General features: G+C 43.7%; 2 protein-coding genes across 2 annotated transcripts in view; one reads left to right on the top strand and one right to left on the bottom strand.

Annotated features, from left to right (window-relative positions):
- Positions 1-11273, top strand: part of LOC125740156 (tripartite motif-containing protein 16-like) — a 130608-nt gene extending 119335 nt beyond the window's left edge. Inside the window, exon 7 of the mRNA XM_049011004.1 lies at positions 10445-11273. Coding sequence (XP_048866961.1) covers positions 10445-10909 — 465 coding nt within the window. The 3' untranslated portion in view covers positions 10910-11273. The remainder of the gene's footprint in view (positions 1-10444) is intronic.
- The window catches only part of LOC125740159 (tripartite motif-containing protein 16-like), a 112626-nt gene that overhangs the window by 36510 nt on the left and 50992 nt on the right, over positions 1-25124 (bottom strand). The gene's annotated exons all lie outside the window — the stretch shown is intronic.

A 25124-nucleotide genomic window follows, 5' to 3' on the forward strand; every position in this document is an offset into this window, starting at 1 on the left:
ACAGCTACTTTGGCAGTAAGAAAACCAGAGTATTCAAATAGATGAATATTTTAATTTGTATTTCAACTAGTCTGTCATTTTTCAGATGTTAATGGTCCTGCTCATTCCATTATAATACACAACTGTTATGATGAAGCTGTTTAATCAGACTGTGTGTCTGTAGAGGTGCCAGAGTTTTCCTGTTGTCCCTGACGCTGGATTTGGACCCAGAATCTCTGTCTATCCACACTGCTCTTTTGAGAACGTGAGGAAGGTGGTTTCTGAACTGAAGGATCAACTGGAAAATGTTTGCGAAAAGAAAACAGCAGAGATCCATCACACAGGTTAGTAAATAAATACATTTTCCTCTCTGTTCATGTTAATATAGACCATGTAGAGAGAGTATGCAGTGCAGTCAGCCTCAGGTTTGTGTGACCAAGTCAGTTTCTGTTTCTAATAAGACTCAATCTTTGTGAAAACTGATGATTTAGCTGTACACTCTACAGGCTGAAAAACCCAGATCACAGGAATGATGTTTCTTCTGCATCATAGAATCCAAAAATTTGTATTATGAGTAACTTACAATGATTTACAGCTTGTTAAACTGCCTGTTATTGTCCCTCATAATGATAATACCCTACTGCTGGTGTCTCCACAGTGAGTGACGTCCATCTTTTACTCACATCCCTGTTTCTCTCTCTCTCCTTCTAGTTACCAAAGACACCGTCCTATCAGCATTAGTGCCCAGGACCAGAGCAGAATTCTTACAATGTGAGTCTGTTCACACACACGCTTCTCTCTCCCTGTATGAGGTGGAGTGTGTTTTACTGTGTTTTATTGTGTTTTGTTTTCTTCTGCTAGGGGAGCTTCTCTTTCTCTCTCCTTTAACATTTACATGAGCTGTTTATGTCAGTAGCCTTTGGATCCAATTGCAAGGCAAGTTCATTCAGGGCCTTTTCCACAGCACAGGAATGGTACATTTGGTACTTTACCTTTTCCACTGACTTCCAGCTAATGACCAAAGGGCAGCGTATGGCGCAGTGGGCAAAGCCTGTGTGCCTGTAATCTGACGATCGCCAGTTCAAACCCACCCTTAGCCTGTCTGTGGGTCCATGAGCAAGGCCCTTAACTCCCAGCTCCCTGGGTGCCACTACAGGTGGTAGCTCTTCACAGACAACTTACTCTATAAAGAGATTTTCCCCACAGGGATCAATAAAAGGTATCAATTATTATTATTAAAAGTTCCTATACCCAAAGTACCAAGGCTGCTGCGGTACTTTATTGGTACTTGGTACTTGAGGTGGGACTTGCAAACATGTTCATTGCATAAAACAAACAAATAAATAAATAGTTAATTAAAAAGAAGTTACATTGTAGAGGCAGCATATGACTAAACTCCTGCTGATTTAGTGTATTGAAAATAAACAGCAAATATTAATGTGTTAAGCCCTGATTATGATGAGCTGACAGTGTTAGCAGACCTCAGGTCTTCAGGAAGCTTGTTCCACAGACAGGGAGCATAGAGACTAAAAGCTGCTTCACCCTGCTTGGTCTTGATTCTGGGACACTGAGTAAACCTTTCCCAGATGCCCTCAGGGGTCTGCATGCTGCGTGACATTAAAGGAAATCAGAAATGTATTTATGTCTGAGACCAATTAGTACTTTGTACACAAGAATATTTTACAACGAATGCTGTGACGCTCAGGAAGCCAGTGCAGTGATTTAAGGACTGGTGTAATATGCTCTTATGCTATTATGTAATATTATCGTATGGTCAACCATGCTGAACGGAGCACTAAGATCCAATAATGCAGATCAAAATGAAGATTTTTGATTCATCACTACCGAGATGGATGTCATTTAAAACCTTAACACCTGTAGTGTCAGTGCTATGCTGTGGTCGAAATCCAGACTGAAAAGCATTTAAGGTCATTTTTTTGAACCATGAAAGAACTAAGTTGCTAAAAAACAACCTTTTCAGTGATCCTATAGTTACTTACTAATGAGGAATCTAGGTTGGAGTTTTATGAAAGAGGTTTGATTTCTCAGGTCTTCAGGGCCCTTGGAAAAAGGCCAGACTGAAGAGAACTATTGACTATTTGTAGCTCATCTGATGCTGTACAATTAAAAACATCAGCATTAAAGGAGCTTGTAGGTAGAGTGTCAAGGCAGCTGGCTGGAGGCCTAAGGTGTTGAACAGCTTCTGTCAAGGCTGTATGGTCTAGGTCAGGGGTCAGTAACCTGCGACTCGCGATCCACATGCGGCTCTTTGACCTCGTGGCTCCAGCTCTTCTCAGAATGAGAGACACATTCACATTTTCATTCATCCATCCATCCATTTTCCAAACCGCTTATTCCACTGGGTCGCGGGGGGTCTGGAGCCCATCCTGGAAGCAATGGGCACAAGGCAGGGAACAACCCTGGATGGGGGGCCAGCCCATCGCAGGGCACATTCACACACCATTCACTCACACATGCACACCTAGGGGCAATTTAGCAACTCCAATTAGCCCCAGCATGTTTTTGGACTGTGGGGGGAAACCGGAGTACCCGGAGGAAACCCCACGACGACATGGGGAGAACATGCAAACTCCACACACATGTGAACCAGGCGGGGACTCGAACTTGGGTCCCAGAGGTGTGAGGCAACAGTGCTAACCACTGCACCACCATGCTGCCCCTCACATTTTCACGTCTTACATATAATTATAATACTTTCATGAAGATAAATGATTTATTTATGGTTAATATTATTATTATTCATTTAGATATTTCTTTAGCTATATGTGAGTGACTCGGTCCATATCACGCTTCTGTGACGTCTTAACTGCATCATTTACATCTTCCTCAAAGTTATTCTCTACGACTGGATTACATATCTGGTCAAATGATATTCTCTCGGGAGTTTTCTTCAGAGTTTATTCTGAATTCTTTCTTATACTTTCTGTAGTAAATTGTCACCATTCCTTCCTGAGTCTTCATAAAAACCGGTATATTTTCTCTGATTTACTTATTATATCCAGCTGAGTTGGGAGTGGTGAGGACATTTTGCGCTGCTCGGTCAGCAGTTACAGTAGTGAAGTGCAGAGTGAAGGACAGACAACTGAAGAGCCAAAGGAACTTTACTCAAGAGAGGAGGTGTGAGGGTGAATACTATCACTACAGAATTGAATGTCATAATATTAGTCACCTTTGCGCTCTTGCATGTTCGAGTGATTTACAACTGACATGCCCCCCCCCAAAAAAAACTATCTGTCTTTCTTTTTTGTAAATACGTCTAGTTTTGTTTTTGCCTTAAATGCATGTACACCTCTATACCATTAAAAAGTCGTATCTCAAACCCCCTTCTCTACCCAGCGGCTCTTTGTAAATCTTGGGTCAGACATTTAGGATAAAATGGCTCTTTGCTTTAAAAAGGTTGCCGACCTGCCGATCTAGGGGGTGGAAAAGTGCCACATATAGTGATTTGCCAGCCAAAGACCTGATACTCAGTAAAGCTAAGATTCATGTATTAAACACATTGTCTGACCCAGTCTGTAGGTGACACTCAACTACAGTCAGATTAGATAGAGTAGCTGTGGGCTTTGATGCACTTTGTTCCCCTTGAAGTCAGTCAGAACAGGAATGGCTGACACTGGGGCTACTCCTCACTGCCTAGTGTGGGCTGTAGCTACAGCAGTGGATCCAAATCTAGTAAGCGGGGGGGTGGGGCTTAAGGGCCCAGGCTGTCCTAGATGTCAGCATGTACTGTAATGCTGAAAGCAGGGAGGCTGCCCTCGCTTTGTTTGGGTAGCAGGAACTTTTTGGTCCCACACAGTAACAACTAATCAAGGCCTTTTATCTATATCCTTAAGCTAAGTTCACACTACATGATTTTAGCCACAATTTTTTGCTTGATGACAATTTTTGGAGATCGCTGACAAAACTCCCAGATTGGAGGCAAAATCAGTGTTCGATTGGTGCCGGCAAGTCAGAGCTCAATCACCATTTGTGACAGTTCAGAGATGTGACCTGATGGAGGCGCTGTTGCATTGCAGACAGCAGCCAAATGTTTGGAGTTGTAAATATCTCGACTTTGTTGACGACTCCAAATCCTGTAGGTGTGAAAGTGTTGTGGCTGATAATGAGCTACAGCCAATAAGAGCACAAGACAATGGGTGAGGATTGGTGTTAAAAAAGGGAAAAAAGTTACATTTACTTAGATACTGTTCTTATTGTTCAGGTATGTGTACGTGTATATACATTCACACAGTTATTGTGATGTATGTGTTTTTTGTCCTGTATGTAGATGGATTTCCATGCGTTCAGGTGAATTTCTGTGTGAGTGTGATTTTAGATAACATCCAATGATCCACTGAAACAGAAAATCACGTAATTTCATTTGTCAGTTTCTTTTTTCTCTTTTTACAAATAGGGTAGGTTTATGTCTAAAGATGCCTAGTTACTTAAAAATGGTAGCTTTAATTAGTAATTTAAGAAAAAAAAGTGTACCTGTTTTGAGATTCGTTATTATTGTCCTAAGTCGGCACCCATAGTCTCCCCCAAACTGGCTGTGACACAGAGCATCTCCTCAGTCTGCGCTTAGCGCTGTTGGAGGGAGCTGTGTGTGCGAAGTGGTTCACAGGATGTTCATGTTTTTGACACTTTTAACAGTAATTTTTGGTGCACAATTATATGGTTAAGCATTTGAAATCTATCCATTTTGAGAATGTTTCTATGCCTTTTATATTAGGTTTATCATACAGGATGTACATGAGTTATGTTTTTGTTTTCAGGATATTCTGGGCTACTCTGATATGTCATAAACTGATGTGTTAATGCTGACGCAGTCTTGATATTTTTTGTCTTGGCATCATTGATGTCATTTTTGTATGAAGATAAACTACTAGCGCCTATTGAATTTTCTCACATTTTAGTAAATTTAAATATATGCCTCATTGCGCACAGGGTTACATTTGTTGACAGAAATGAATAATGTGGTCTCAAATTGTCAAGTGTATATATGTGAATGAGTTTGTATTGATGACTGATGGGTGGCAGCTGTGAGCTAAGCCGATTTGTAAAAGTGTTAATAAAGTTTTTCCTCTCGAAGGTAAAGAGACAGGAGTTTAACGTGTGTCAGTCCTCCATAAAGGTTTATATATTCGGTTTAGTATAATATTTTACACGCCATAACCGCTGTAACATGTATTTCTGCTAACAGGTTATGGGCCCAGAGCAAATGAAAAGGTTTTCAACGATTATTTTTCTCGCTAAGAAAACCGTGGCAACATACCGAGTCCGTTTTTGTTGCATGATATACTAGAAACATGAACGGACGGGTAACCAAATCAAGTAGTCGCTGGTCCCGGCTAATCTTTAATGGAGATGAGCGTAATTATGAACTGTGGGAGACAACATTTTTGGGCCATCTTCGGCTGCAAGGGCTGAAGGATACCATTTTAACAGGGCCCATCCGCGACGAGGATGAGGAAGAGGACGAGAAGAAAAATGCGGAGGCATATGCTGAATTAATCCAATTCCTGGATGATAAGAGTTTATCGTTGGCGATGCGAGAAGCAACAGACGATGGACGAAAAGCGTTACAAATACCGCAGAACTACTATGCAGGCAAAGGGAAGCCGCGTGTAATTAGTCTGTATACTGAACTAACCTCACTCCGAAAGTTAAGCAGCGAAAGTGTGATCGACTACATCATACGGGCAGAGTCGGCCATCACTGCACTGAGAAACGCTGGTGAAACATTGAGTGATGGACTATTAGTAGCGATAATTCTGAAGGGACTGCCTGAATCATTTAAACCATTCGCGATCCATATTACGCAAAGCGAAGTACCGATTCCTTTTGCTGAATTTAAAACCAGATTACGGAGTTACGAAGACACAGAGAAAATGCACGCTGCAATGTCTGATGACAACGTGATGAAAGCGCGGATACAGCCGAGTGCAAAACCTGCTTCGGTGAGTACGAGTGATCGGGGAACCGAGAGTACCGATATAGTGTGCTTCAGATGCGGTATAAAAGGACACATGGCAAAAGCATGTCGACGCAAACAGTGGTGCAGCCGGTGTAAAAACTCCACGCACCGCGACGCGAACTGCAGACGGAAACAGCGAAGCCACAATGCAAGACAAGTGTCAGAGGAGATGAGTAGCAAGGAATGCGCATTCCATATGAGCGAGGGAAACGCAGAGGTCCAACCAAGGCGCGACATAAAGCTGACTGGTCTGATGGTAGATACGGGGGCAACCTCACATATCATCACGGATATAACGAAGTTCAAGAAGTTTGACGATAGCTTCCACGCTGAGACACACTGTATAGAGCTGACCGATGGCACAAGATGCCATGGGGTGGCAGAGCGCAGGGGTGATGCAGACAACGCCAGACCACGACATTCAGACAGGCGTTGTACATCCCCTCATACCCACAGGACATCTTTTCTGTAAAAGCAGCCACAGCCAATGGAGCAACTATTATCTTCAAACAAGGGAAAGACATCCTTCAACATAGAGATGGTACAACATTCCTAATTAATGAACAGAACAGACTGTACTATTTACAAACACTGAATGATGAGTGTGTTGATCATTGTAAGAATTGTCATGACATGCAGACATGGCATGAGATTTTGGGGCACTGTAATTATGATGACATTCAGAAATTACAGGGAGTTGTTGATGGTATGACAATCAAAGGTACACCAGACAAACCAGTACTACCCTGTGTATCCAGGGAAAATTTGCTCAGATGCGTAACAGGGAGCCAGATGTAAGGGCCAAAACAGCTCTTGAGTTAGTGCACATCGATTTGGCTGGTCCAATAGACCGGGAGTCTAGAGATGGGTACAGATTTGCATTGTCACTCACTGATGATTACTCCAGTACAATTTTTGTGTACTTTTTGAAAAATAAGAGTGACACAACGTCTGCAACAGAAAAATTTCTTGCAGATACTGCCCCATATGGGACAATTAAACGTATTAGGTCAGATAACGGTACAGAGTTCACAGGAAGGAATTACCAAGCCTTATTCAGCAAGAATAGGATTAGACATGAGACCTCAGCTCCATACTCGCCTCATCAGAATGGAACTGCTGAGAGAAATTGGCGGACATTGTTTGATATGGCACGGTGCATGTTTATAGAGCATTGCCAGAAGATTTGTGGACCTACGCAGTGCAGACGGCAGCTGTAATAAGAAACAGATGCTATAAGCTTGATTCAAAATGTGAGAAAGGAATCTTTGTCGGGTATGACAAAAATAGCCCAGCTTATATGGTTCACTATCCTAAAAATGGGAAGGTACAGAAACACAGATTGGTGAAATTCGTGACCAAGACCAAGTAGAGCGGGAAACACAGACGGACATTGACGATAATTTGGAAATGTTGAACAGAGTTAGTGTCACGTGACACTGCAGCCCGGTAAGGCGAACGGACAGGCGAGCCGACAGGAAGCAGGCAGACAGGCAAAGTACGGGGTAAACTGGGATTTAATAAGGGAATCGGGGGAACGGAAAGCAGGAAACATCTAACGCGAACTAACATCAATGACAGACAAGGCAAACAGGTAAGACCAGGACTTAAATAAGACAGGACCAAGCAAAGTAAATGGACAAAGCTGGAGACGATCAGGGAAGCACACGTGGGTAATCAGGGGGCGTGGCACACACGAGGAGCGGACGGAGCGGGCGTCACAGTTAGTAAGACTAAACAAAATACCAATGTGAGTTCAGGGCATACACAAGACCAGGTTCTAGTAAACGCTTCTGAGAAAACACAGCCACAGGCGGCTCAACCACAGGTAGATGAGACCGATAACAAACCCAGGCGATGCCCCTCTCGAGTGAGACAGAAACCTGCTTATTTAAGTGATTATGTATTGGGAAAAGAGAATGATGATCAAATTCTGACTAACATAGATTTCTGTTACAAAGTTATATGTAATGTACCCCTCTCATTCAGGGAAGCTGTTAATTCACCAAACTCAAAAGAGTGGTGTAAAGCAATGGATGAAGAAATGCAATCATTGAAAGATAACGACACATTTACCTTAACCAGCTTACCTGAGGGTAAGAAAGCAGTGGGGGGTAGATGGGTATATGCAGTTAAGAAAGATGTTGATGGGTCTGATAAATTCAAAGCACGATTTGTAGCCAAAGGATACAATCAGAAAATGGGAATTGACTATGAGGAAACATTTTCTCCTACTGCCAATATGACTAGCATCAGGGTAATAATGCAGAAAGCAGTACAGGATAACCTGATCTTACATCAGATGGATGTGAAAACTGCTTACTTACATGCACCCATAGATTGTGAGATCTACATTGAACAGCCAGAAGGTTATGAGATCAAATGCAAAACTAATAAGAGATTGGTGTGTAAACTGAAAAAATCACTGTACGATCTAAAATAATCAGGAAGAAACTGGAATACAATGTTAAACGAATTTCTGATTGATAATGGATTTGTAAAAAATCTGATGGATCATTGTGTTTACACTAAAGAAACAACAACTGAGAAAGTGATTATGGTTGTGTGGGTAGATGATTTGATCATTGCTGCCAGGGACGAAAATGCACTAAAGATTGTGAAGGAAATGCTCACTGGAAAATTTAAAATGAAAGACATGGGTAGACTGAAACATTTTCTTGGTATTGATTTTGAGCAAGACCATCAATGTGTAAAAATGTCACAGAAGAGATATGTGGAGAAAATTCTAGAAAGATTTGATATGCAACATTGTAAACCAAGAATGACTCCTAGTGAACAGAATTTGAGCTACCATGGTGGTATGGAAGTGATGCAACATGTCAAGAAATACAGAGAGGTTGTAGGTAGCCTTATCTATCTAGCTACATGTACAAGACCAGATCTCAGTGTTATTGTTAGTAAACTGTCTCAGTACTTTACAGAACCGACAGAAGAGCAATGGTGTACAGTTAAACACACACTGAGATATCTAAAAGGCACATCTGAGAAAGAGTTGTGTTACAGAAGAAGTGACAGTGACAAACTGGGAATTTATGCTTACAGTGATGCGGACTGGCAGCCGATGTAGCCGATAGACACAGCACAACAGGTTTTTGTGTGAGCCTTAATGTGAACGGTCCTTTGGTTTCATGGAAAACCAAAAAGCAACCAACAGGTCTACGTGTGAGGCAGAATATATGGCTTTAGCTGCAACTACACAAGAATGCATGAACCTGGTTCAGCTGTTAGAAGGTATTGATGGATATCAGTACGAACCACCTGTGATATATGAAGATAATCAGGGTGCGATTGCATTGGCGAAAAATCCGGTAAGCAGACAAAGATGCAAACATGTAGATATAAAATACCATTTTGTTAAGTCATTGATGAATGATGGAAAAATACGCTTGATCTATTGCCCTACTGAACAAATGATAGCAGACGTGATGACAAAGCCTGCAACAACATTTAAGTTGATTAAGTTTGCAAAGTTTATGTTTGGAGAGTAGATGTACACAAGAGAGTGTATATGATGTAAAGAGAAAATAGAACCTACTGTATTTTTCTTTGAAGGTGATAATGTGAGAGCAAGTGGGGGTGTTGACAGAAATGAATAATGTGCTCTCAAATTGTCAAGTATATATATGTGAATGAGTTTGTATTGATGACCGATGGGTGGCAGCTGTGAGCTGAGCAGATGTTGTAAAAGTGTTAATAAAGTTTTTCCTCTTGACGGTAAAGAGACAGGAGTTTAATGTGTGTGTCAGTCCTCCATAAAGATACATGCATTCGGTTTAGTATAATATTTTACACGCCATAACCGCTGTAGCATGTATTTCTGCTAACAGTTACTCTGGAATACTTTAGCGCACAATGTTGCATCTTGCACACCCGGATCAGGTAAATTCTCTCGATCTTGTCTGTGTGTTTTATCTATTCAAAGTTACCAGCCTGAGACTGAGCGCGAAAAGCAACACATTTTCCTTTTGTCGGGTTTTAAGGGTTATTTTTTGACAAAAGTTTATAGTTTTATTAACCTGTAATTAAGCCTGTTAATTTAGCATGCGCAGCATTTCGGCGCGTCTTCCCGCCTGCGTCGCGCGGGTGTCCGACATTTCCTCAGCTATTTCACATACTTGAATTCCCACTTCGTTTTTATATTTTATGTATCGTACAGAATAATATCTTTCACCCTAAACTGCAGTTGGGTCCCCAGCGAGTCTCTCAGCGCGGCGTGTCTCACAGCGCAGGGGGCAGCCGGAGCGCCGCAGACTCGGGCGGCTACATGAGTATATTGGGAATAAAATGTGTGTATTGGAGCGAGTTCTGTGTTAGTGAGTGTGTGAGGTGTGACAGTGATAATGATGGAGATGCTGGGCTTCGTCATGGGATTAATCGCTCTTCCTCTTGCCTACAGACTCCTGCCTGCTGACGCTGGACCCCAACACAGCAAACAGGTTCCTGTCTCTGTCAGAGGGGAACAGGAAGGTGACACGGGGGGCAGAGCAGCCATATCCTGATCATCCAGAGAGATTTGACAGCTGGTGGTGCCAAGTTCTGTGCAGAGAGAATCTGACTGGTCGCTGTTACTGGGAGGCTGAGTGGAGTGGATATGGAGTCTGGATAGGAGTGACTTATAAAGGAATCGGGAGGAAAGGAGACAATGCTGATTGTCTGTTTGGAGCCAATGACAAGTCATGGATGCTGTGCTGCGATCCTGACAGTTACTCTGTCCGGCACAATAATAAACAGACTGACATACCCATAGAGCCCTCAGACTCCCGCAGAGTAGGAGTGTATCTGGACCAGGCGGCTGGAACTCTGTCCTTCTACAGGGTCTCCTCTGATGGACTGACCCTCCTGTACAGCTTCACCTCCTCATTCACTGAACCCCTCTATCCAGGGTTTCATGTTTTGTTATTCTCCCCCGTGTCCCTGTGCATGCTGGGATAGCTCACTGTGTGCTGGAGGAATCATTTTTACCTCAGAGTGTCACATGTCGCTGCTTCTCCGTGGCAAAAAGGTAAAATCTCTGCTTTTTAACCAGTATAACCCTTTTTACTCTGAAGTGTGACGTATGTTAGACAAAATCAGTGACTGGGTTCAGGAAACTGAACAAACATGCAAATGACTGTTTTTCTCTCTGATTAAAATGTAATGAAATGTAATCCTGATTGGGGATTCATTGAGTTAAAAACAAAAAAGTTATAAATCACATTAGTTACGTTAGATTAAATCACTCAATCAAAATATAAGCAAGAATAAAAATTTCGTAACTAAAACGACGACAATCGACAAGCTAATTAGCAAATGGCATCTCTCTCACCCCCATTAAAACACAGGAAAAGAATCATTAAACGCCGTCCTTACTGTTTTGATATTGTTTGGTAAACAGACACATAAGCCGAGTGTGCTAGTGTCAGCTGTAGCTATATTTAAAAAAAATCAACTTTTATAGATTTTTATGGCACTACCTTCATTGGAACTGTCTTAGAGCTTTCCACCAGTAAAAAAAATGTTGCTAGGCCTAATATTAATGCTTTTAGGAATTTTAAATTAGTGAAAAATAGCCATTGATTCGGTCACTGAAAAATAGGAATTTGTACTTGACTTTGTAATCTGATTCTTGGACGCTTCATTTCAAAATGCTCTAACTTGCTTAATTCTTACCCAAATTGCACAACTGAGGTACCATTGGGCAGCTTATGAATAGGATAATATAGAGTATTTTCACATTGTCTTAACCTAAATTAACCCCTTCCTTTCTAATGACAGTATGATGAGAGAATCTTCAAGGTTGATGAGGCATTTAGCAGATGGTTACCACACAATGATACTACTTTAAATCCATGAAATTAGATGCTTTGTTAATGTAAGAGTTATATCTCATTTCTAAATTGGAAAAGAGAATAATTAAAGCTTGAAAAGTACTCAACCTTTAAAGAGTGGAAAGAAATCACATTTTAGACATTTGATCAAGATCTAAACTATGATTCTGGATGAGGTAAATAATCTTGCGATTAAACTAACATTAAATGTCCTTGAGGTGCTTTATTTCTCCCTGGATGGTTGGCCTTTTTCCCCAGGATTTTCGTCCGCCATGATGGATCCGCTGATCGGACCACCAGTCCTTTCGGTCCCTAAGAAAAGTACCTTTTGGACATGTATTTTTACATGAAACTTTGTCAGTGTATAGTTTAAACATAGTATAAAATGTAAACTTACCTTTTACACTATGCTAACAGACACGAGAGTTAGAATCAGCTGAATACGAGACAAATTCAGTATGTGCGAATCAATGGAAATTGTTGACAGATGTGAAATTCGAAAACGATGTTGTAGATGGGCATTTCCTCTATACCATAGCAGGGATTTCCTGGGAAATAGGCTTCAAACAACTAATAGAAAGCGCGCTTTCTCGGAGACACTCATAGGCAAGACCCAACCTCGCTAGCAGGCTACCTGGAGAAAATCGCTACCGCTGAACGCGGTAATTGTAACATAGCTATCAACGGTCCATGGTTATTTTTCTGAGCTCCACCCCATCACTCCCATCATCCATTTGTGTATCAGGATAACAATTTACATATAATGACTCTTATGTGTGTAATTATTTACTTGGTAATTAAAAATAAAGCGTAACACATTTTTACTCATTAAAAATACGGTTTAACTTCAAACAGCTGAGCCGCACGCCCCCTACTGCCATCCTGAGGTAACTGTGGGTTACTTTCTAATGCCAGAGATGACCATTAACGTATCTGACAGTTTCTCATTGTAGCGAGTGGTGGAATGCAATACTGCCAAATAGTACCAAACAATGGTACCAATAGCCACAAGTTAGCCCGACTATGCCACCCCAGGTATTACACCCAGAGAAAGTTCAATCGCCCTACCCCTGGGCAAAGGCACACTGGTCCGTTCACCATAGAAGCGAAGAGATGTTGTTCCAAACCCACACAATTTTTATTAAAAAGCAAAACCATAAAAGGAGTAGTCCGTCAATCGGAACACCATCGGCTTTAAATACAGCCCGCATATCAGCAGCCACTTCTTGCCAGAATAAAACTGGGCGCTGGAACCTATGACAGCACAGCTGAACCAGCAAGAATCATGCGGGTCACAGGTGGGGAAAAAAAATTAAAAAAATATATATAAAAAACTGCAAGCCACAATAACAAAAATCACACAAAACCCAAAAAAACACTGCAGTCTAAAAAGGAAAAACAAAAAATACAAACCATTTACATTGATACACAATAAGAACATTTCTCATTCAACACATGACACCAAATATACCAAACAAAACAAACACAAGGCAATTAAAACAAAAGGAAAAACACAAACCTTTGAAAAGCAGGGGACCAGTCAGCCCCTCCAACACCCGCTCTCACGCATGTGGATGCACACACCCCCCCAGCCAAACAGTCCCCCCCAGCTAAGGACCCTGTAAGGACATAAAACTTATAGGTCCTGCAGGCCCCAACTCTGATCAGCCTGCATCAGTCTATTTCAGAACTCCAAGAAAAGGATCCACTGGCCCAGGCAAGATTGGACTCCACGCATCAAACCATCCCTTTTAAGGAAGGCAAAGCCCTGCCGGCTCCTGAGAATAACTGGAGCAATACAGAAAAAGCAAGATCTTTCACCCCCTGGAGTGGCCAGAGTTCCACAGTCAATCCACAGAACAACAGCTGTCAGTCCCCAGACACAGACACCTTTTCCACTAGAAATAGGATAACTCACCACACATAGATGTTAGGGACAAATACACGCATGTTTGGTCTCGTTTGAATAGGCATGAGACGGCGAGTGTTATACACTCAGATTTAAGGCAGTATAGTTTTCCCTAAGAGAACTATAGAAACTTCGGCTAAACCCACCAAACTGAGAGAGCCTCTCACATGGCAGAACAAGGGAATTACGACCACCCCCTAAAGTGATCTGATTGGCTGGGGACCTGAGAACCAAGGTCAACAATGCCCCTAAAATTAACTATTGACCGAAATTGGTCAGTCTTCAGAGACATGCCATCACATGGTTTGGATACTTAAGGAAGGGCCTCAGAAGGATTCGGGGAGTCACTCTGTAATCAGAGCTCCCACAGAGAACTGCGTGAAAGTCCATCTGTAGTCAGATACTTTCCGCAGAACTTTGTGCACTCTCAGCTGAGGAATGTGATTGTTTAATATTGTATTTGTCCAAATGTATTTACTAGTATGTGGCCACATGTCAATAATTATATATTGTAATATGTTTAATAAATGTTGTCTTGATTACTTCATGACTGTCTGATTTGCTAACTTCTTTATAAACTTTCCAGATTGGGCTTCTATCCTGATTAGGACTAAAGTGGTAAATACTATCTTGCAGCCTCTGGGTTAAATCCCCTTTATCCGGGTCCCAAACTCGACTGCCCAAGTTAAGTTAGGTGGATACCAAAACCGCACCTCTGGAGTTCGCACACGCTCAGTTACGGGCCGACTTAACCTCTGAGGTCAACACATGCTGATGAAAGGTACCGGTCTACCCTCTGAGGGGCGTACACACTATGTTCCTAGGCACCGGGCATAGTCCCTGAGACGCTCACATGGTAAGACAATGGGCGGCATCGGCGGAGTCCCTGAGACGAGCCCAAAGTAAAACCTCGTACAAACTACCGCAACAAAAGGTGCGCCGTCACAGCCGCTGAGGTTGACACATGTTATGATATGGGCTGCCCCCGGCTGAGCCTCTGAGGTGGACGTACGTGTGGTTCGGGTAAACATCGGCTTAATCTCCGAGGCACCCACATGCTCAGTAATTGGCAGACACTGAGCCTTTGGGGAATTATATAGGTCGAGGGACCCGAATAATCAGAAGCTGACATTGTCTTAAATGGTGGCGGTTTCCGTACCTCTAAGACAAACCCTGTGGAACAAGCCCACGGATCACCCTGTCGGCCGAGGCGAATCTGGCGGACTCCTTCGTCAGGGGTAAACTAGAGTTGGTAATCTAAAGGAGAGTCCCGAAGTAATCCGAACAACATAAACGTCATTACTACAATATACTGAAATCAGGTCATTAATAAAATGGAGTCAGATATATGTCTAAAAGAATATCTTGTATATTAAAAAGGGTAAGTAATTCCCAGGAGCGCTTGGAAGGACCAACACGCATTCACAGCCTTCGGCTGCGCCATTGGATTCCGCCATTGGGCCAGTGGGCGGCTCCCTACAACCCGCTGACGAAACAGCCACCGCTAGGCAGAGCAGCAGTGGTTCCACGCAAGATGCAGCCGCAGTCACCACCGCGCCACAGCACACGAGACCCTGTGATAATAAGACAATAAGGTAAGGGCTAATTAATTATAATGTAACGCTATCTGCCCACATACAAACCAGGCAAAACGTTTAACTCACACCGCGGGAGAAACCCAGCTGTATTAATCCCAGCGTCAGGCGTCCTATCACAGCTTGTAACATTCACCGTCAGGGAGCTAAACACACTGGTGTAAGATGTCCCGCCCACTAGTCTGTGGACAAACAGGGAATCCAGCAATTGAACTGACCGCCGAAAAGGAGCATAGAGCATCTGTGCCGGGGTAACCCTTATAGTCCGTGCGCCCTCTCCTATTGGATACTCACCTCCTGAACTTAATTGGGCACACACCTCGTTTCCTCCTCCTGATACACCATGTATCATAGGATGACATCAAGTGACCTTCAAAAGGAATGGGAAACATTAAGTGCAGGTGTGAAGTGCACTGCTAGGACAGTTCGTATCAGGCTCCTAGAAGCAGGACTGAAGTCCCATAAAGCAAGGAAGAAGCCCTTCATTAATGAGAATCAGAGAAGAACCAGGAAAGTTTGCAAATATATAAATTATTCACAGGCAAACACCCATAAACTGAGAAATGAGTAAAACAAACAATTCTGCTCTGTCCCACAATACACTTACGCTTGTTTGTTTCTCTCCCCCCTGTCTAAGTTAGACGTGGTGCACTTGTTCCCCTGGGGGTGGGTGTATAAGGTGGGTCCCCCTAAGGGGGGAGGAATCGATCCTGTGGCAGCCACCACGCCGGCTTCGGCTCTGCATCAGTGTTTCATTTTCCTTTTCTGTCCTGTTCTCTCCTGTTTGTGCTCTTTGTTAATAAATCACCCCTGACAATCCAGCATCCCGGGTCTGAGTCCGTTTATGCTGCGTCTGACAGCAGCCGGAACGTAACACTTACAGAGACTGAAATGCATGAGCATGAGGGTTTACAGTGTATATGCACAAGCATTTCTCACATCTGTGATATACTTACAGACAGCGACACACATGCAAACAGGGATATTTATCCCTCTGTTGACACAAACACAGACATTTCAAAAGCATACAAATTACCTCAGTTCCCCCCTGTCATTTTTTTTTATCACAAATAAAAAGTATAGATGCACATTTTCTAAAAAATTATTAATCACACATCTATATATTGTTCTGCTGTTTCTTGCTGTTTCTTATTTTTCACGTTTGTTTTAGATGCCAAAGTGCATTTTGCTGTCTGAGTTCTTGTACTTTGCGGAATGATGATACAGATAAATCTAAAAAAGTGTGTCGAATGGCAGCACATCACTATACCATCAGCTCTACAAAATGCCCGGAAAATAAGGGGTCAGATCTGAAAGAAAGAAATGACTTAATGCAGCTCTTAGTGCAGCTCATACAGTAACTGTGTCCACAGGGAATAGTCACTGGATCCTTCAGTAGATCCAGACAGAGTTTACAGCTGAAATGGTTCAGTTCCATTGCAACACTGGCTTCTGTCATTTTCCAAAAAACATTGATTGAATTCATTTTCATTTTATTTCCCTGTTTTTTCCTGCTTCTCAGGCTGCAGTAGGTGTGGTTTTGGACTGAGGCCAGACTGAGGAGAGCAGACTGGGCAAATACTGGAGTTGGACTTTATGAATAAAACATTACATTATACAAACTACACACACAACTGACATTTATTTAGCTTTTATGTGTATAACTGTTACTGATGTTGTTTTTTCCCCAAACCAGTTATTATCCTACAATATGATATTGCTAAAAGATATATGGGGGCACGACTTGCCGCAGTGCTTAGCACTGGTGCCTCACACCTCTGAGCCCCGGGTTCGAGTCTCTGCCCCAGCTCCATGTGGTGGAGTTTGCATGTTCTCCCCAAATTGCCGTGTGGTTTCCTTCAGGTGCTCCCTTTTTGCCCCACAGTCCAAAAACTGTCATGGATCACCCCGGGGAATCCTTATCGTCATCCCAGCCACGCTCCCCGGGGATTCTGACCGATTGGACTTGCCTGAGGTGAAGAGCCCTATCGCCCCATTTTATCATCTTGCTGGTTGCTCCAGTTTAAGACATACCTCTCCCAGCTTTTTCTAATTCTCTCTTGATCTGTACTCTATTTTTGGTGACCTGGCTTGCTGATCTATGCGAGATCTTCATGATGTGCCCTGAGGTCGAGCAGTTTTTCCTGTGTCCGGTTCCCTGTGTTTCGACTCCTGCTTCGCCTCCTAGATTCTGTCTGTCCCTCTCAGTACCGACGCCAATCGCCCGACCCTCACCCAGATTACTGGCCACGGTCTTTGGCTTTGCTCCCCACTTACCTGTACCTGAAGCTGATCTGCGTCAGTGTCTCTCTTCTGACATTCACAACAGAAAACATATTGAGGTTAATTGGAGTTACCAGCTTGTCCATAGGTGTGTGTTAGTGTGTGACTGTGAGTCTGAGTGTCAGTGTGACTGTGAGTGTTAGTGTGATCTGCAATGGGTCAACACCCCATCCTGGGCAGCTTCTACAATAGACTCCAGTCTCCCACAACTCTGTATAGGACACAGTATAGAAAATATATGGAAAGAGAAATTTTGCAGAAGGCAGACTGGTAGGAGAGAGCAGTTATTTTAACTAAAGTCCATTTAAACCTTTTGTTAGTTTTTTGTTTGCTTTCTTCCCCAGATGAAGCTTATTTACATCAAAAAGCTGATGGGATTTGAAGCTGTCATGTGGCATCAGGTGTAACATACAGTTACAGTAGATGTGTGTGGAGTTTGCATGTTCTCCCCATGTCGTCGTGGGGTTTCCTCTGGGTACTCCGGTTTCCCCCCCACAGTCCAAAGACATGCTGAGGTTAATTGGACTTGCTAAAATTGCCCGTTGGAATGCATGTGTGAGTGAATGGTGTGTGAATGTGCTCTGAGATTGGCTGGCCTCCCATCCTGTGTTGTTCCCTGCCTCGTGCCCATTGCTTCCGGGATAGGCTCCGGATCCCCGAGAACCAGTAGGATAAGCAGTTTGGAAAATGGATGGATGGAGGTTTAATATGTTAACTTATGATACTATGTAGTCCTGATAGCGTTGGTTGGGATGACTAATTCTCCCTGACCGGGTGACATAAGGTTGGCTGTTCACTGGACCCACTGGGCACACAGTTGTATGTGCTGAAGGGGTAGATGATGGAGGTTCAGGTTCAGCAACAGGAGCAGCAGCAGCAGATGTGCCTTGGGAAGGAGTTGGCAGTGTGACTTTTTTCCTCCACAGGAGCAGGTTCCGGAACCTGGAGGAGTTGTCACCTGTTCCTGACAGGCAGTACCACGCGAGGCCACAATATAACTGTTAGGCTGAGGTGCAGGGCTGCGCATTACTGATAATCGGTCATACCCACAGGGAGTCTGCATCCGGACTTTCTGCCCTGCTGTCAAAGCTGGGAGCTGGTGTGCTGACCTGTCATAATAAGCTTTGGCTTGAAGTCGCTTACGCAGAATGGCAGCTTTCACCTGGGTTTGGATGACTGGTGTCAGGGCATTCTTGCTCACAGGGATGAAGGTTCTAGTCTGTCTGGAGAGGAGTCTCTGAGCTGGAGAGGGAAGGGCATCCCGGGGCAGACTGCGGGTATGCAGAAGAGCGGCCTGCAATGTCTGTCTTCTCACGGTAGCATTTCTCCAGCAGATGTTTCGCGGCTCGAACTGCCCGTTCTGCTAAGCCAGTTTTGAGGATAGTGGGCACTGCTGCGGATATGTTTGAAGTCCCATGAGTGGGTGAAGCCAAAGAAGTCCTTGCAAACAAACTGGCTAGTGTTGTCCGTCATCAGGGTGGAGGGAACCCCATGGGTGGCAAAGTGCCTCTTGAGTTTCGCAATAACTGTGCGGCTTGTCATGTCATGGAGGTAATCCAGCTCATACCAGCCAGAATAGGAGTCAATGAGAACCAAATACATTCTGCCCCTCCACTCGAATATGTCCGCTGCCATTATGGACCAGGGAAGGTCTGGAACGTCATGCCTTTGTCTGATGGGGTCTCAGTGCATTGCAGGGTGCACAGTTCTCTTTCTAAATCAGCATATATCGAGGGCCAATACATTGTTTCCTTTGTCCTGCATTTTGTTGCCTAAAGACCTGGATGACCCTGGTGAAGCTGCTGAGTATAGAATTTATGCAGAGCAGGTGGAATGAGCAACCTTTGACCTCGAAGTATGAGTCCATCTTGGACTGTTAACTCTTACTTCATAGCAAAGAAGTTCTGAATACCGTGGGGAAGCTCTTTTGAAGAAGGTAGCCAACCATTTTGGATAGTGTCCATGAGCTGCCGGCAGGTAGCATCCTTATCGATAGCATCATCAGTGCGAGGAGACGACAGTAAATGGACTGTCATGACCTCCAAGTGGTCATCAGCTGCAGTGGGGTCTGATGAATGTCGTCCACCACTATTTTGCAGGGTTGTCCAGCGAAGAACTACTCCATGCAACGCTGAAAAACTTCAATTCCTGTGGTGATACCATATGGCATCCTTAAGAACCTGTATCATCAATAAGGGGTCATAAAGGTGATCAGTTTAGATGAGGCTTCATCTAAAGAAATTTGCCAGAACCCACACTTTGCATCAAGAGTACTGAACACTTTTGCATCTGGCATATCTGCAATGATCTGATCAATGCTTTTCAGGGGCTGAAGAGGTCGGAGTAAAGCCTGGTTCAGGTGCACTGGGTCTATGCAGATTCTGACAGAACATCACGCTTCCTGGCAGCAACCATAGCAGACACCCATTCAGTTGCTTCGTTTTCTGGTATGATGACACCTAATTCAGTCATGTGGTCAAGCTCTGCCTTCACTTTCTCCTTCATGGCTATGGACACTTTCCTAGGCATGTATGTGGTGGACAGCACAGTACTGTCCAGTCTCATGTGGTCCACAACTGGCACTTTCCCGATGGTGACACAGTCAAAAAGGTCATTGTACTCAATTACTCCAGGTACTTGAGGCTGTAGCAGATGGACGTCAGGTCCCAGTCATATGAAACCAACAGCAACACTGTCCCGTAAACCCAGTAGTGGCTTAACATCACGGTTAACCACATGAAATTTGAATTGACCATGGGTACAATTCAGAACTGCAGTACAGTATTGATTTGCTGGCCACTATAAGTTACCAGATGTACCTTCTCTGTGGCATTGACAGAAATTTCAGGAGCAAGTTTGTCCAGCATCTGTTTAGAAATGACATTACACCTCGCACCAGTGTCAACTTTAACTTTCAGATACCCCCTACCATTTGTGAGTGTCAGACTGGTGAAAATGTCATCTTTCTCAGTGGTGAGGTCAACTGGATCACAGTAAAAGGTGTCTTCTGGGGAGGCATGGGGATGAAGCTCTACTTCATGCACCTTGACTGCTGGCTGCCCTCTGGACCTATTGCTGAACTGGACGGCATTCTGCACTGGGGCAGACCGACAGCATCGTGCGGAGTGATTCAGCTTGCCACAGCTGTTACACTGTTTATTAAATGTGAGACACTTATGCCTCACAGGGGAATGTTGCCCATTACAATTGGCACAACGTCGTCTTTGTATGGCACAAACTTCAGCTTCTCTTTTTAATTCCCTTGTGCTTCTATCAGATTACTCACTGAGCATGCATATATTAATAGCTGATTCAAGCGTAAGGTGTTACATTTTAAATTTTTTTGCATTTTCAAATTGGGAACATTCGACTGAATCGACTCACCCGGCTTTTGGCAAGCAGTGTTGAATGCTTATCTGTCCATGATTACGTTTTTCGTGGGCAGACATACATCCTGAAACTTTTTCACTAGGACTTCCGTATCGTCTTTATCCTCTCCCTCCTCATAGACAAACGCTTTGGACTTCTCCACTGCATCGGGACCAGCCAGGTTGAGGAGAGTGTAAGCCTGCACCTTTTTCGGTTTGACCGAAAAAGCCCTTCCAAGCCCAGCACAGCAGTAGTTGTGCCATTTCTTTTCAAATCTGCGCCAGTTGTCAGCAATATGTTCGGCAAAAACAAGCGGATCAATGCGCCGAAGTCCCTGAGCCATTATATCCCACTTCTGACACCATGTACAGTGGGTTTAATAAAGTTACGGACACCTTTATTAAGAGCGATCAGCAACTTCTTTAATGACTCTTTTTCGCCTGTGTGTCACATGCTGCCTAAGTGGTCATTTGGCATGCCCATACTGACTCCTTTCGCTTCAGCCACAGCCAATGACTGTGTATGTATGCTACTTTCAGTGACAGTGGTGAGATCCTTAATTGCCTTCCGCTGGTCCTGCCCTCTGGTGGCTACTTCCTCCAGCAGCCTTCTAGTGGAACTGGCTGTAAAGCTCCTGCAGCCCACATCCACTGGACGCAACTGCCAGGTTGACATACCGCAGCTTTTCCCTTTCATATGCCTCACTGATGGCATCCTCCCAAGGGACTGTCAGCTCAGTGATGAAGACACGACAGCAGGACTTGGACATGAGAAGCAGATCTGGCTGCAGGTTGGTGACACTGATATTGGGTGGGAAGGTGAGCCTCTGATTTAGGTCAACACACAATTTCCAGTCCCTGGCTGTATCCAGCAGGGATGAGTCAGGAGGTGAAGGTTTAGTCTGCTGTTTCTCCCCTTCCTGGATGAAGGATGTCAGTTGCGGGAAGGTGGTCTGGGCATTTAGGGGGATGGCACTGGTTGGCACTCTCTTGTGCTGTAGTGTTGAGGCCAAGCACTTCAGAACCTGGTTGTGGCGCCAAGTGTATCTTCCTGGCATTGAGGCAGGGGTGGCAAGTCTTATCCATAAAGGGCCGCTGTGTATCCAGGTTTTTGCTGAAACTCCCTATTTGGATTACAAATTAGAGGACTGATTGGCTGAAGAGTCTTCACACCTGGGTTTGAACAGCTGACCTAAGGTTTTCCCCAAAACCCTGCATACACACTGACCCTTTGTAGATAAGTCTGGCCACCCCTGCAATAAGCTGTTCTTATAACCCACTAGGATCTGAGGCTTTCTTCCGTCCATCTTTCTTACTACTGCTGGCTATGGCTGAATGGACTCTGGGCTCATGATTATATAGTTTGTACCAGGTTGTGTTTTGGGTTTTCTACCTAAACAACAGCTTGTAAACATGAATATGAAACCACATTTCTAATTGAGATTTGGTGGTCATATAAATCTTGGGCAAGGCAAATACAAAAGGCATAGTACATAGCATGTGTGCCTGTGTTAGGAAACACTGAAATTAGCCGGGCCCAGATTGGTTTGGTACCTGAAAAACAGCAGAGCCAAGAGACAAAAAAGGGATCTAGTTCTGGGCGACTCGTCTGAAGAGCGTGTCCCTGTCTCTTTCTTCTGAAGATGGACACTTGGCTGGCTCCTCTTAAGGGCCCTCATTTGCCTAGGAGACTGTAGTGATAATTAGGATCGGCTTGGTGCATACATGGGGCTGAGGTGGGGCCCACAGAGCAGGAGGGGCAGCTACGTGATTGTCTGCAGATTATTGAGGTCCCCAGCAAGCCAAGGGTGAAGACCCTATGGAGGGTGGAGACGTGTTGTTTGTGGACTGGTGCATGCTCCGGTTGGAGGATGGTAGCCTGGCCATACTGTGTGGCCACCTGGTGGAGGGAGCTATAGTCCCCTCCCAGTGAGCAGCCCAGGCTGCTGAATTGTTGCATTGACCTAAGAGTGTCTTCTTGGAACAGAGAAGAGACTGATTGTATACACTGATTCTCTGTATGCTTTTGGGGGGTGCCATGACCATGGGGTGTTGTGGTGTGGAAGGATTTTTGAGGGAACTAAGTGTGTGGTAGCCTGGGTGGGTGCTTAGTGGGATTCACTTGTGTTTTAGGTCTTAGGTACCAAGATCAAGGTCTGAACATACTGTCCTTGTGCTGTGCTTAAGCTATTGGTACAGAGGTTGTTTGCCTGTGCCTGCGACCTTGCCAAGAGAGAGAAGCTTCCTCAATAACGCGTTAATCATTCATTTTTTCAGCAATATTGCATCTTAGTAAAGGAGTTGCATGGATGGCGTGCCTAGTGTGTGGTGTGGTGCATGATCTCAGGGCGTTGAGATGACTGGAGCTGTAAAACATGCTGTTAAAAGTGTAGGAGGCTGGATGTGGGGGATCATGCAGGCCCCATGAGATGAAAGCCTGACCAAACCCTGCAATAGAATGGAAGGGGATGTCCCTAGGCCTGTAGTTTTAAGGTATATAAGGAATTTCCTTCATTTCACTTTTTGGGATGGAGATACTCTGCTGCTGTGACCACATAAGAAATTCTTAACTCCATATAAACAGCTTTCTTGGTAAAAATTAATGTAACCCTACTGCTAGAGTAGGGATCAAGTCAGATGGTGTTAGACATATACGTGGGTCAGTATTGAAGGTAAAGGAAACAAAGATAATCACATGACTCTAAGACACTAATCTAGGTCCAGATGGAGGGGGCAGGAACAAAGGTAGATGGAGTTAAACAAGTTTATTATAATAAGAAGATAAATCATATTATTAGTACCTTTAATGACAACTGAAATGACCGGTACAATAAATAAGAAAATCTTATCCCCAAAAGAATAGAATATTGTCCTCTACCCAGGTACTTTATATGACCCATAATCAGGAGGTCCAGCTTATCTGAATCCTGTGTTGAAGAGAGGGTGGCCGATTTGCTGCTCCAATCCAAGGCTGAGACGATGTGCAGGGCTCCAGTGCCAAAGCAAAGCAGAGGCTGTGTGCTCAGAGATCTCAGGACCAGCTCGCCATCACTTTCCGAAATCCCAAAAAACCTATAATCTGTAGTGCAGACAGTGAGCAATTCAACTATTTCAGTTCTGAGACCTCATTCATTTCCCAAGTCAAAGTCAAAGTCAGTTTTATTTGTCAATTCCTTCAAATGTACTTGACATACAAAGGAATCGAAATTACGTTTCACACTGTCCCATGCGTAGACATTGACAACAATAAGTGCAGATGCACACAAAAACCGTTCTAAACAATAAGGTAATATTAAGAAAAAGTGCAAGTAGGCTTAAGGCATTATACTTAGGTAACATACAGGATATAACAAGACAAAAACATAACATATAGTAAAGTGTTCCAGCAGTGTGCACAGGGGAAGTAGTATACTAGTCTACTTGAGATAGTCCCAGGTTGTGGTTGGTAAGGGTTTTTTGTTTTAGTGCAGCACAAGATTGTAGCAGCAGTAGTAGCAATATAAATACTGGTAAAAAAAAAAAAAAATACTAAAAATATATAGTATATATTTATAGAATATATAAATATAGAATATATTTGTAAAATATATAGCAGCAGGTATGTGCAATTTGCAATGCAGAGGTAGTTATTTTCAGTCAAGAGTGTTGTTTTTTAGTTCTTAGTTCAGAGTGTTTGTTTCCTTGTTGGGGAGTGTGTGTGGGTGGGGGGTAGAGTCCAGTCTGTCTTCCTATACTCCTGCCAGTCTGGTGATTCTGCTGGCTGGGAGCCGGCAGGGGAGAGAGTTCAGTAGTCTCACCGCTTGGTGGATGAAGCTGTTGGTGAGCCTGGTAGTGTGGGAGCGGAGACTTCTGTATCTCTTTCCAGAGGGCAGGAGGCTGAAGAGACAGTGTGCGGGGTGGGTTGCATCGTTGGCAATTGTGATGGCTTTGCGGGTGAGGCGGGTGGTGTAGATGTCTTGCAGGGAGGGGAGTGGTCCACCAACTATCCTCTCAGCTGTTCTCACAATGCATTGTAGAGCTTTCCTGTTGTATGCAGTGCAGCTACCGCCCCACACAGTGATGCAGCTGGAAAGGATGCTTTCAATGATCCAAACAGTTCAAGGTTAAATTGTTCCAAGTATTTTTTATCAAATTAACAAAAATAACTTATTTTGCAAATAAGAAAAGAGTTATACTTGTCATGCC

Source organism: Brienomyrus brachyistius, chromosome 4 (assembly GCF_023856365.1).
Source record: "Brienomyrus brachyistius isolate T26 chromosome 4, BBRACH_0.4, whole genome shotgun sequence".
NCBI lineage: Eukaryota > Metazoa > Chordata > Actinopteri > Osteoglossiformes > Mormyridae > Brienomyrus > Brienomyrus brachyistius.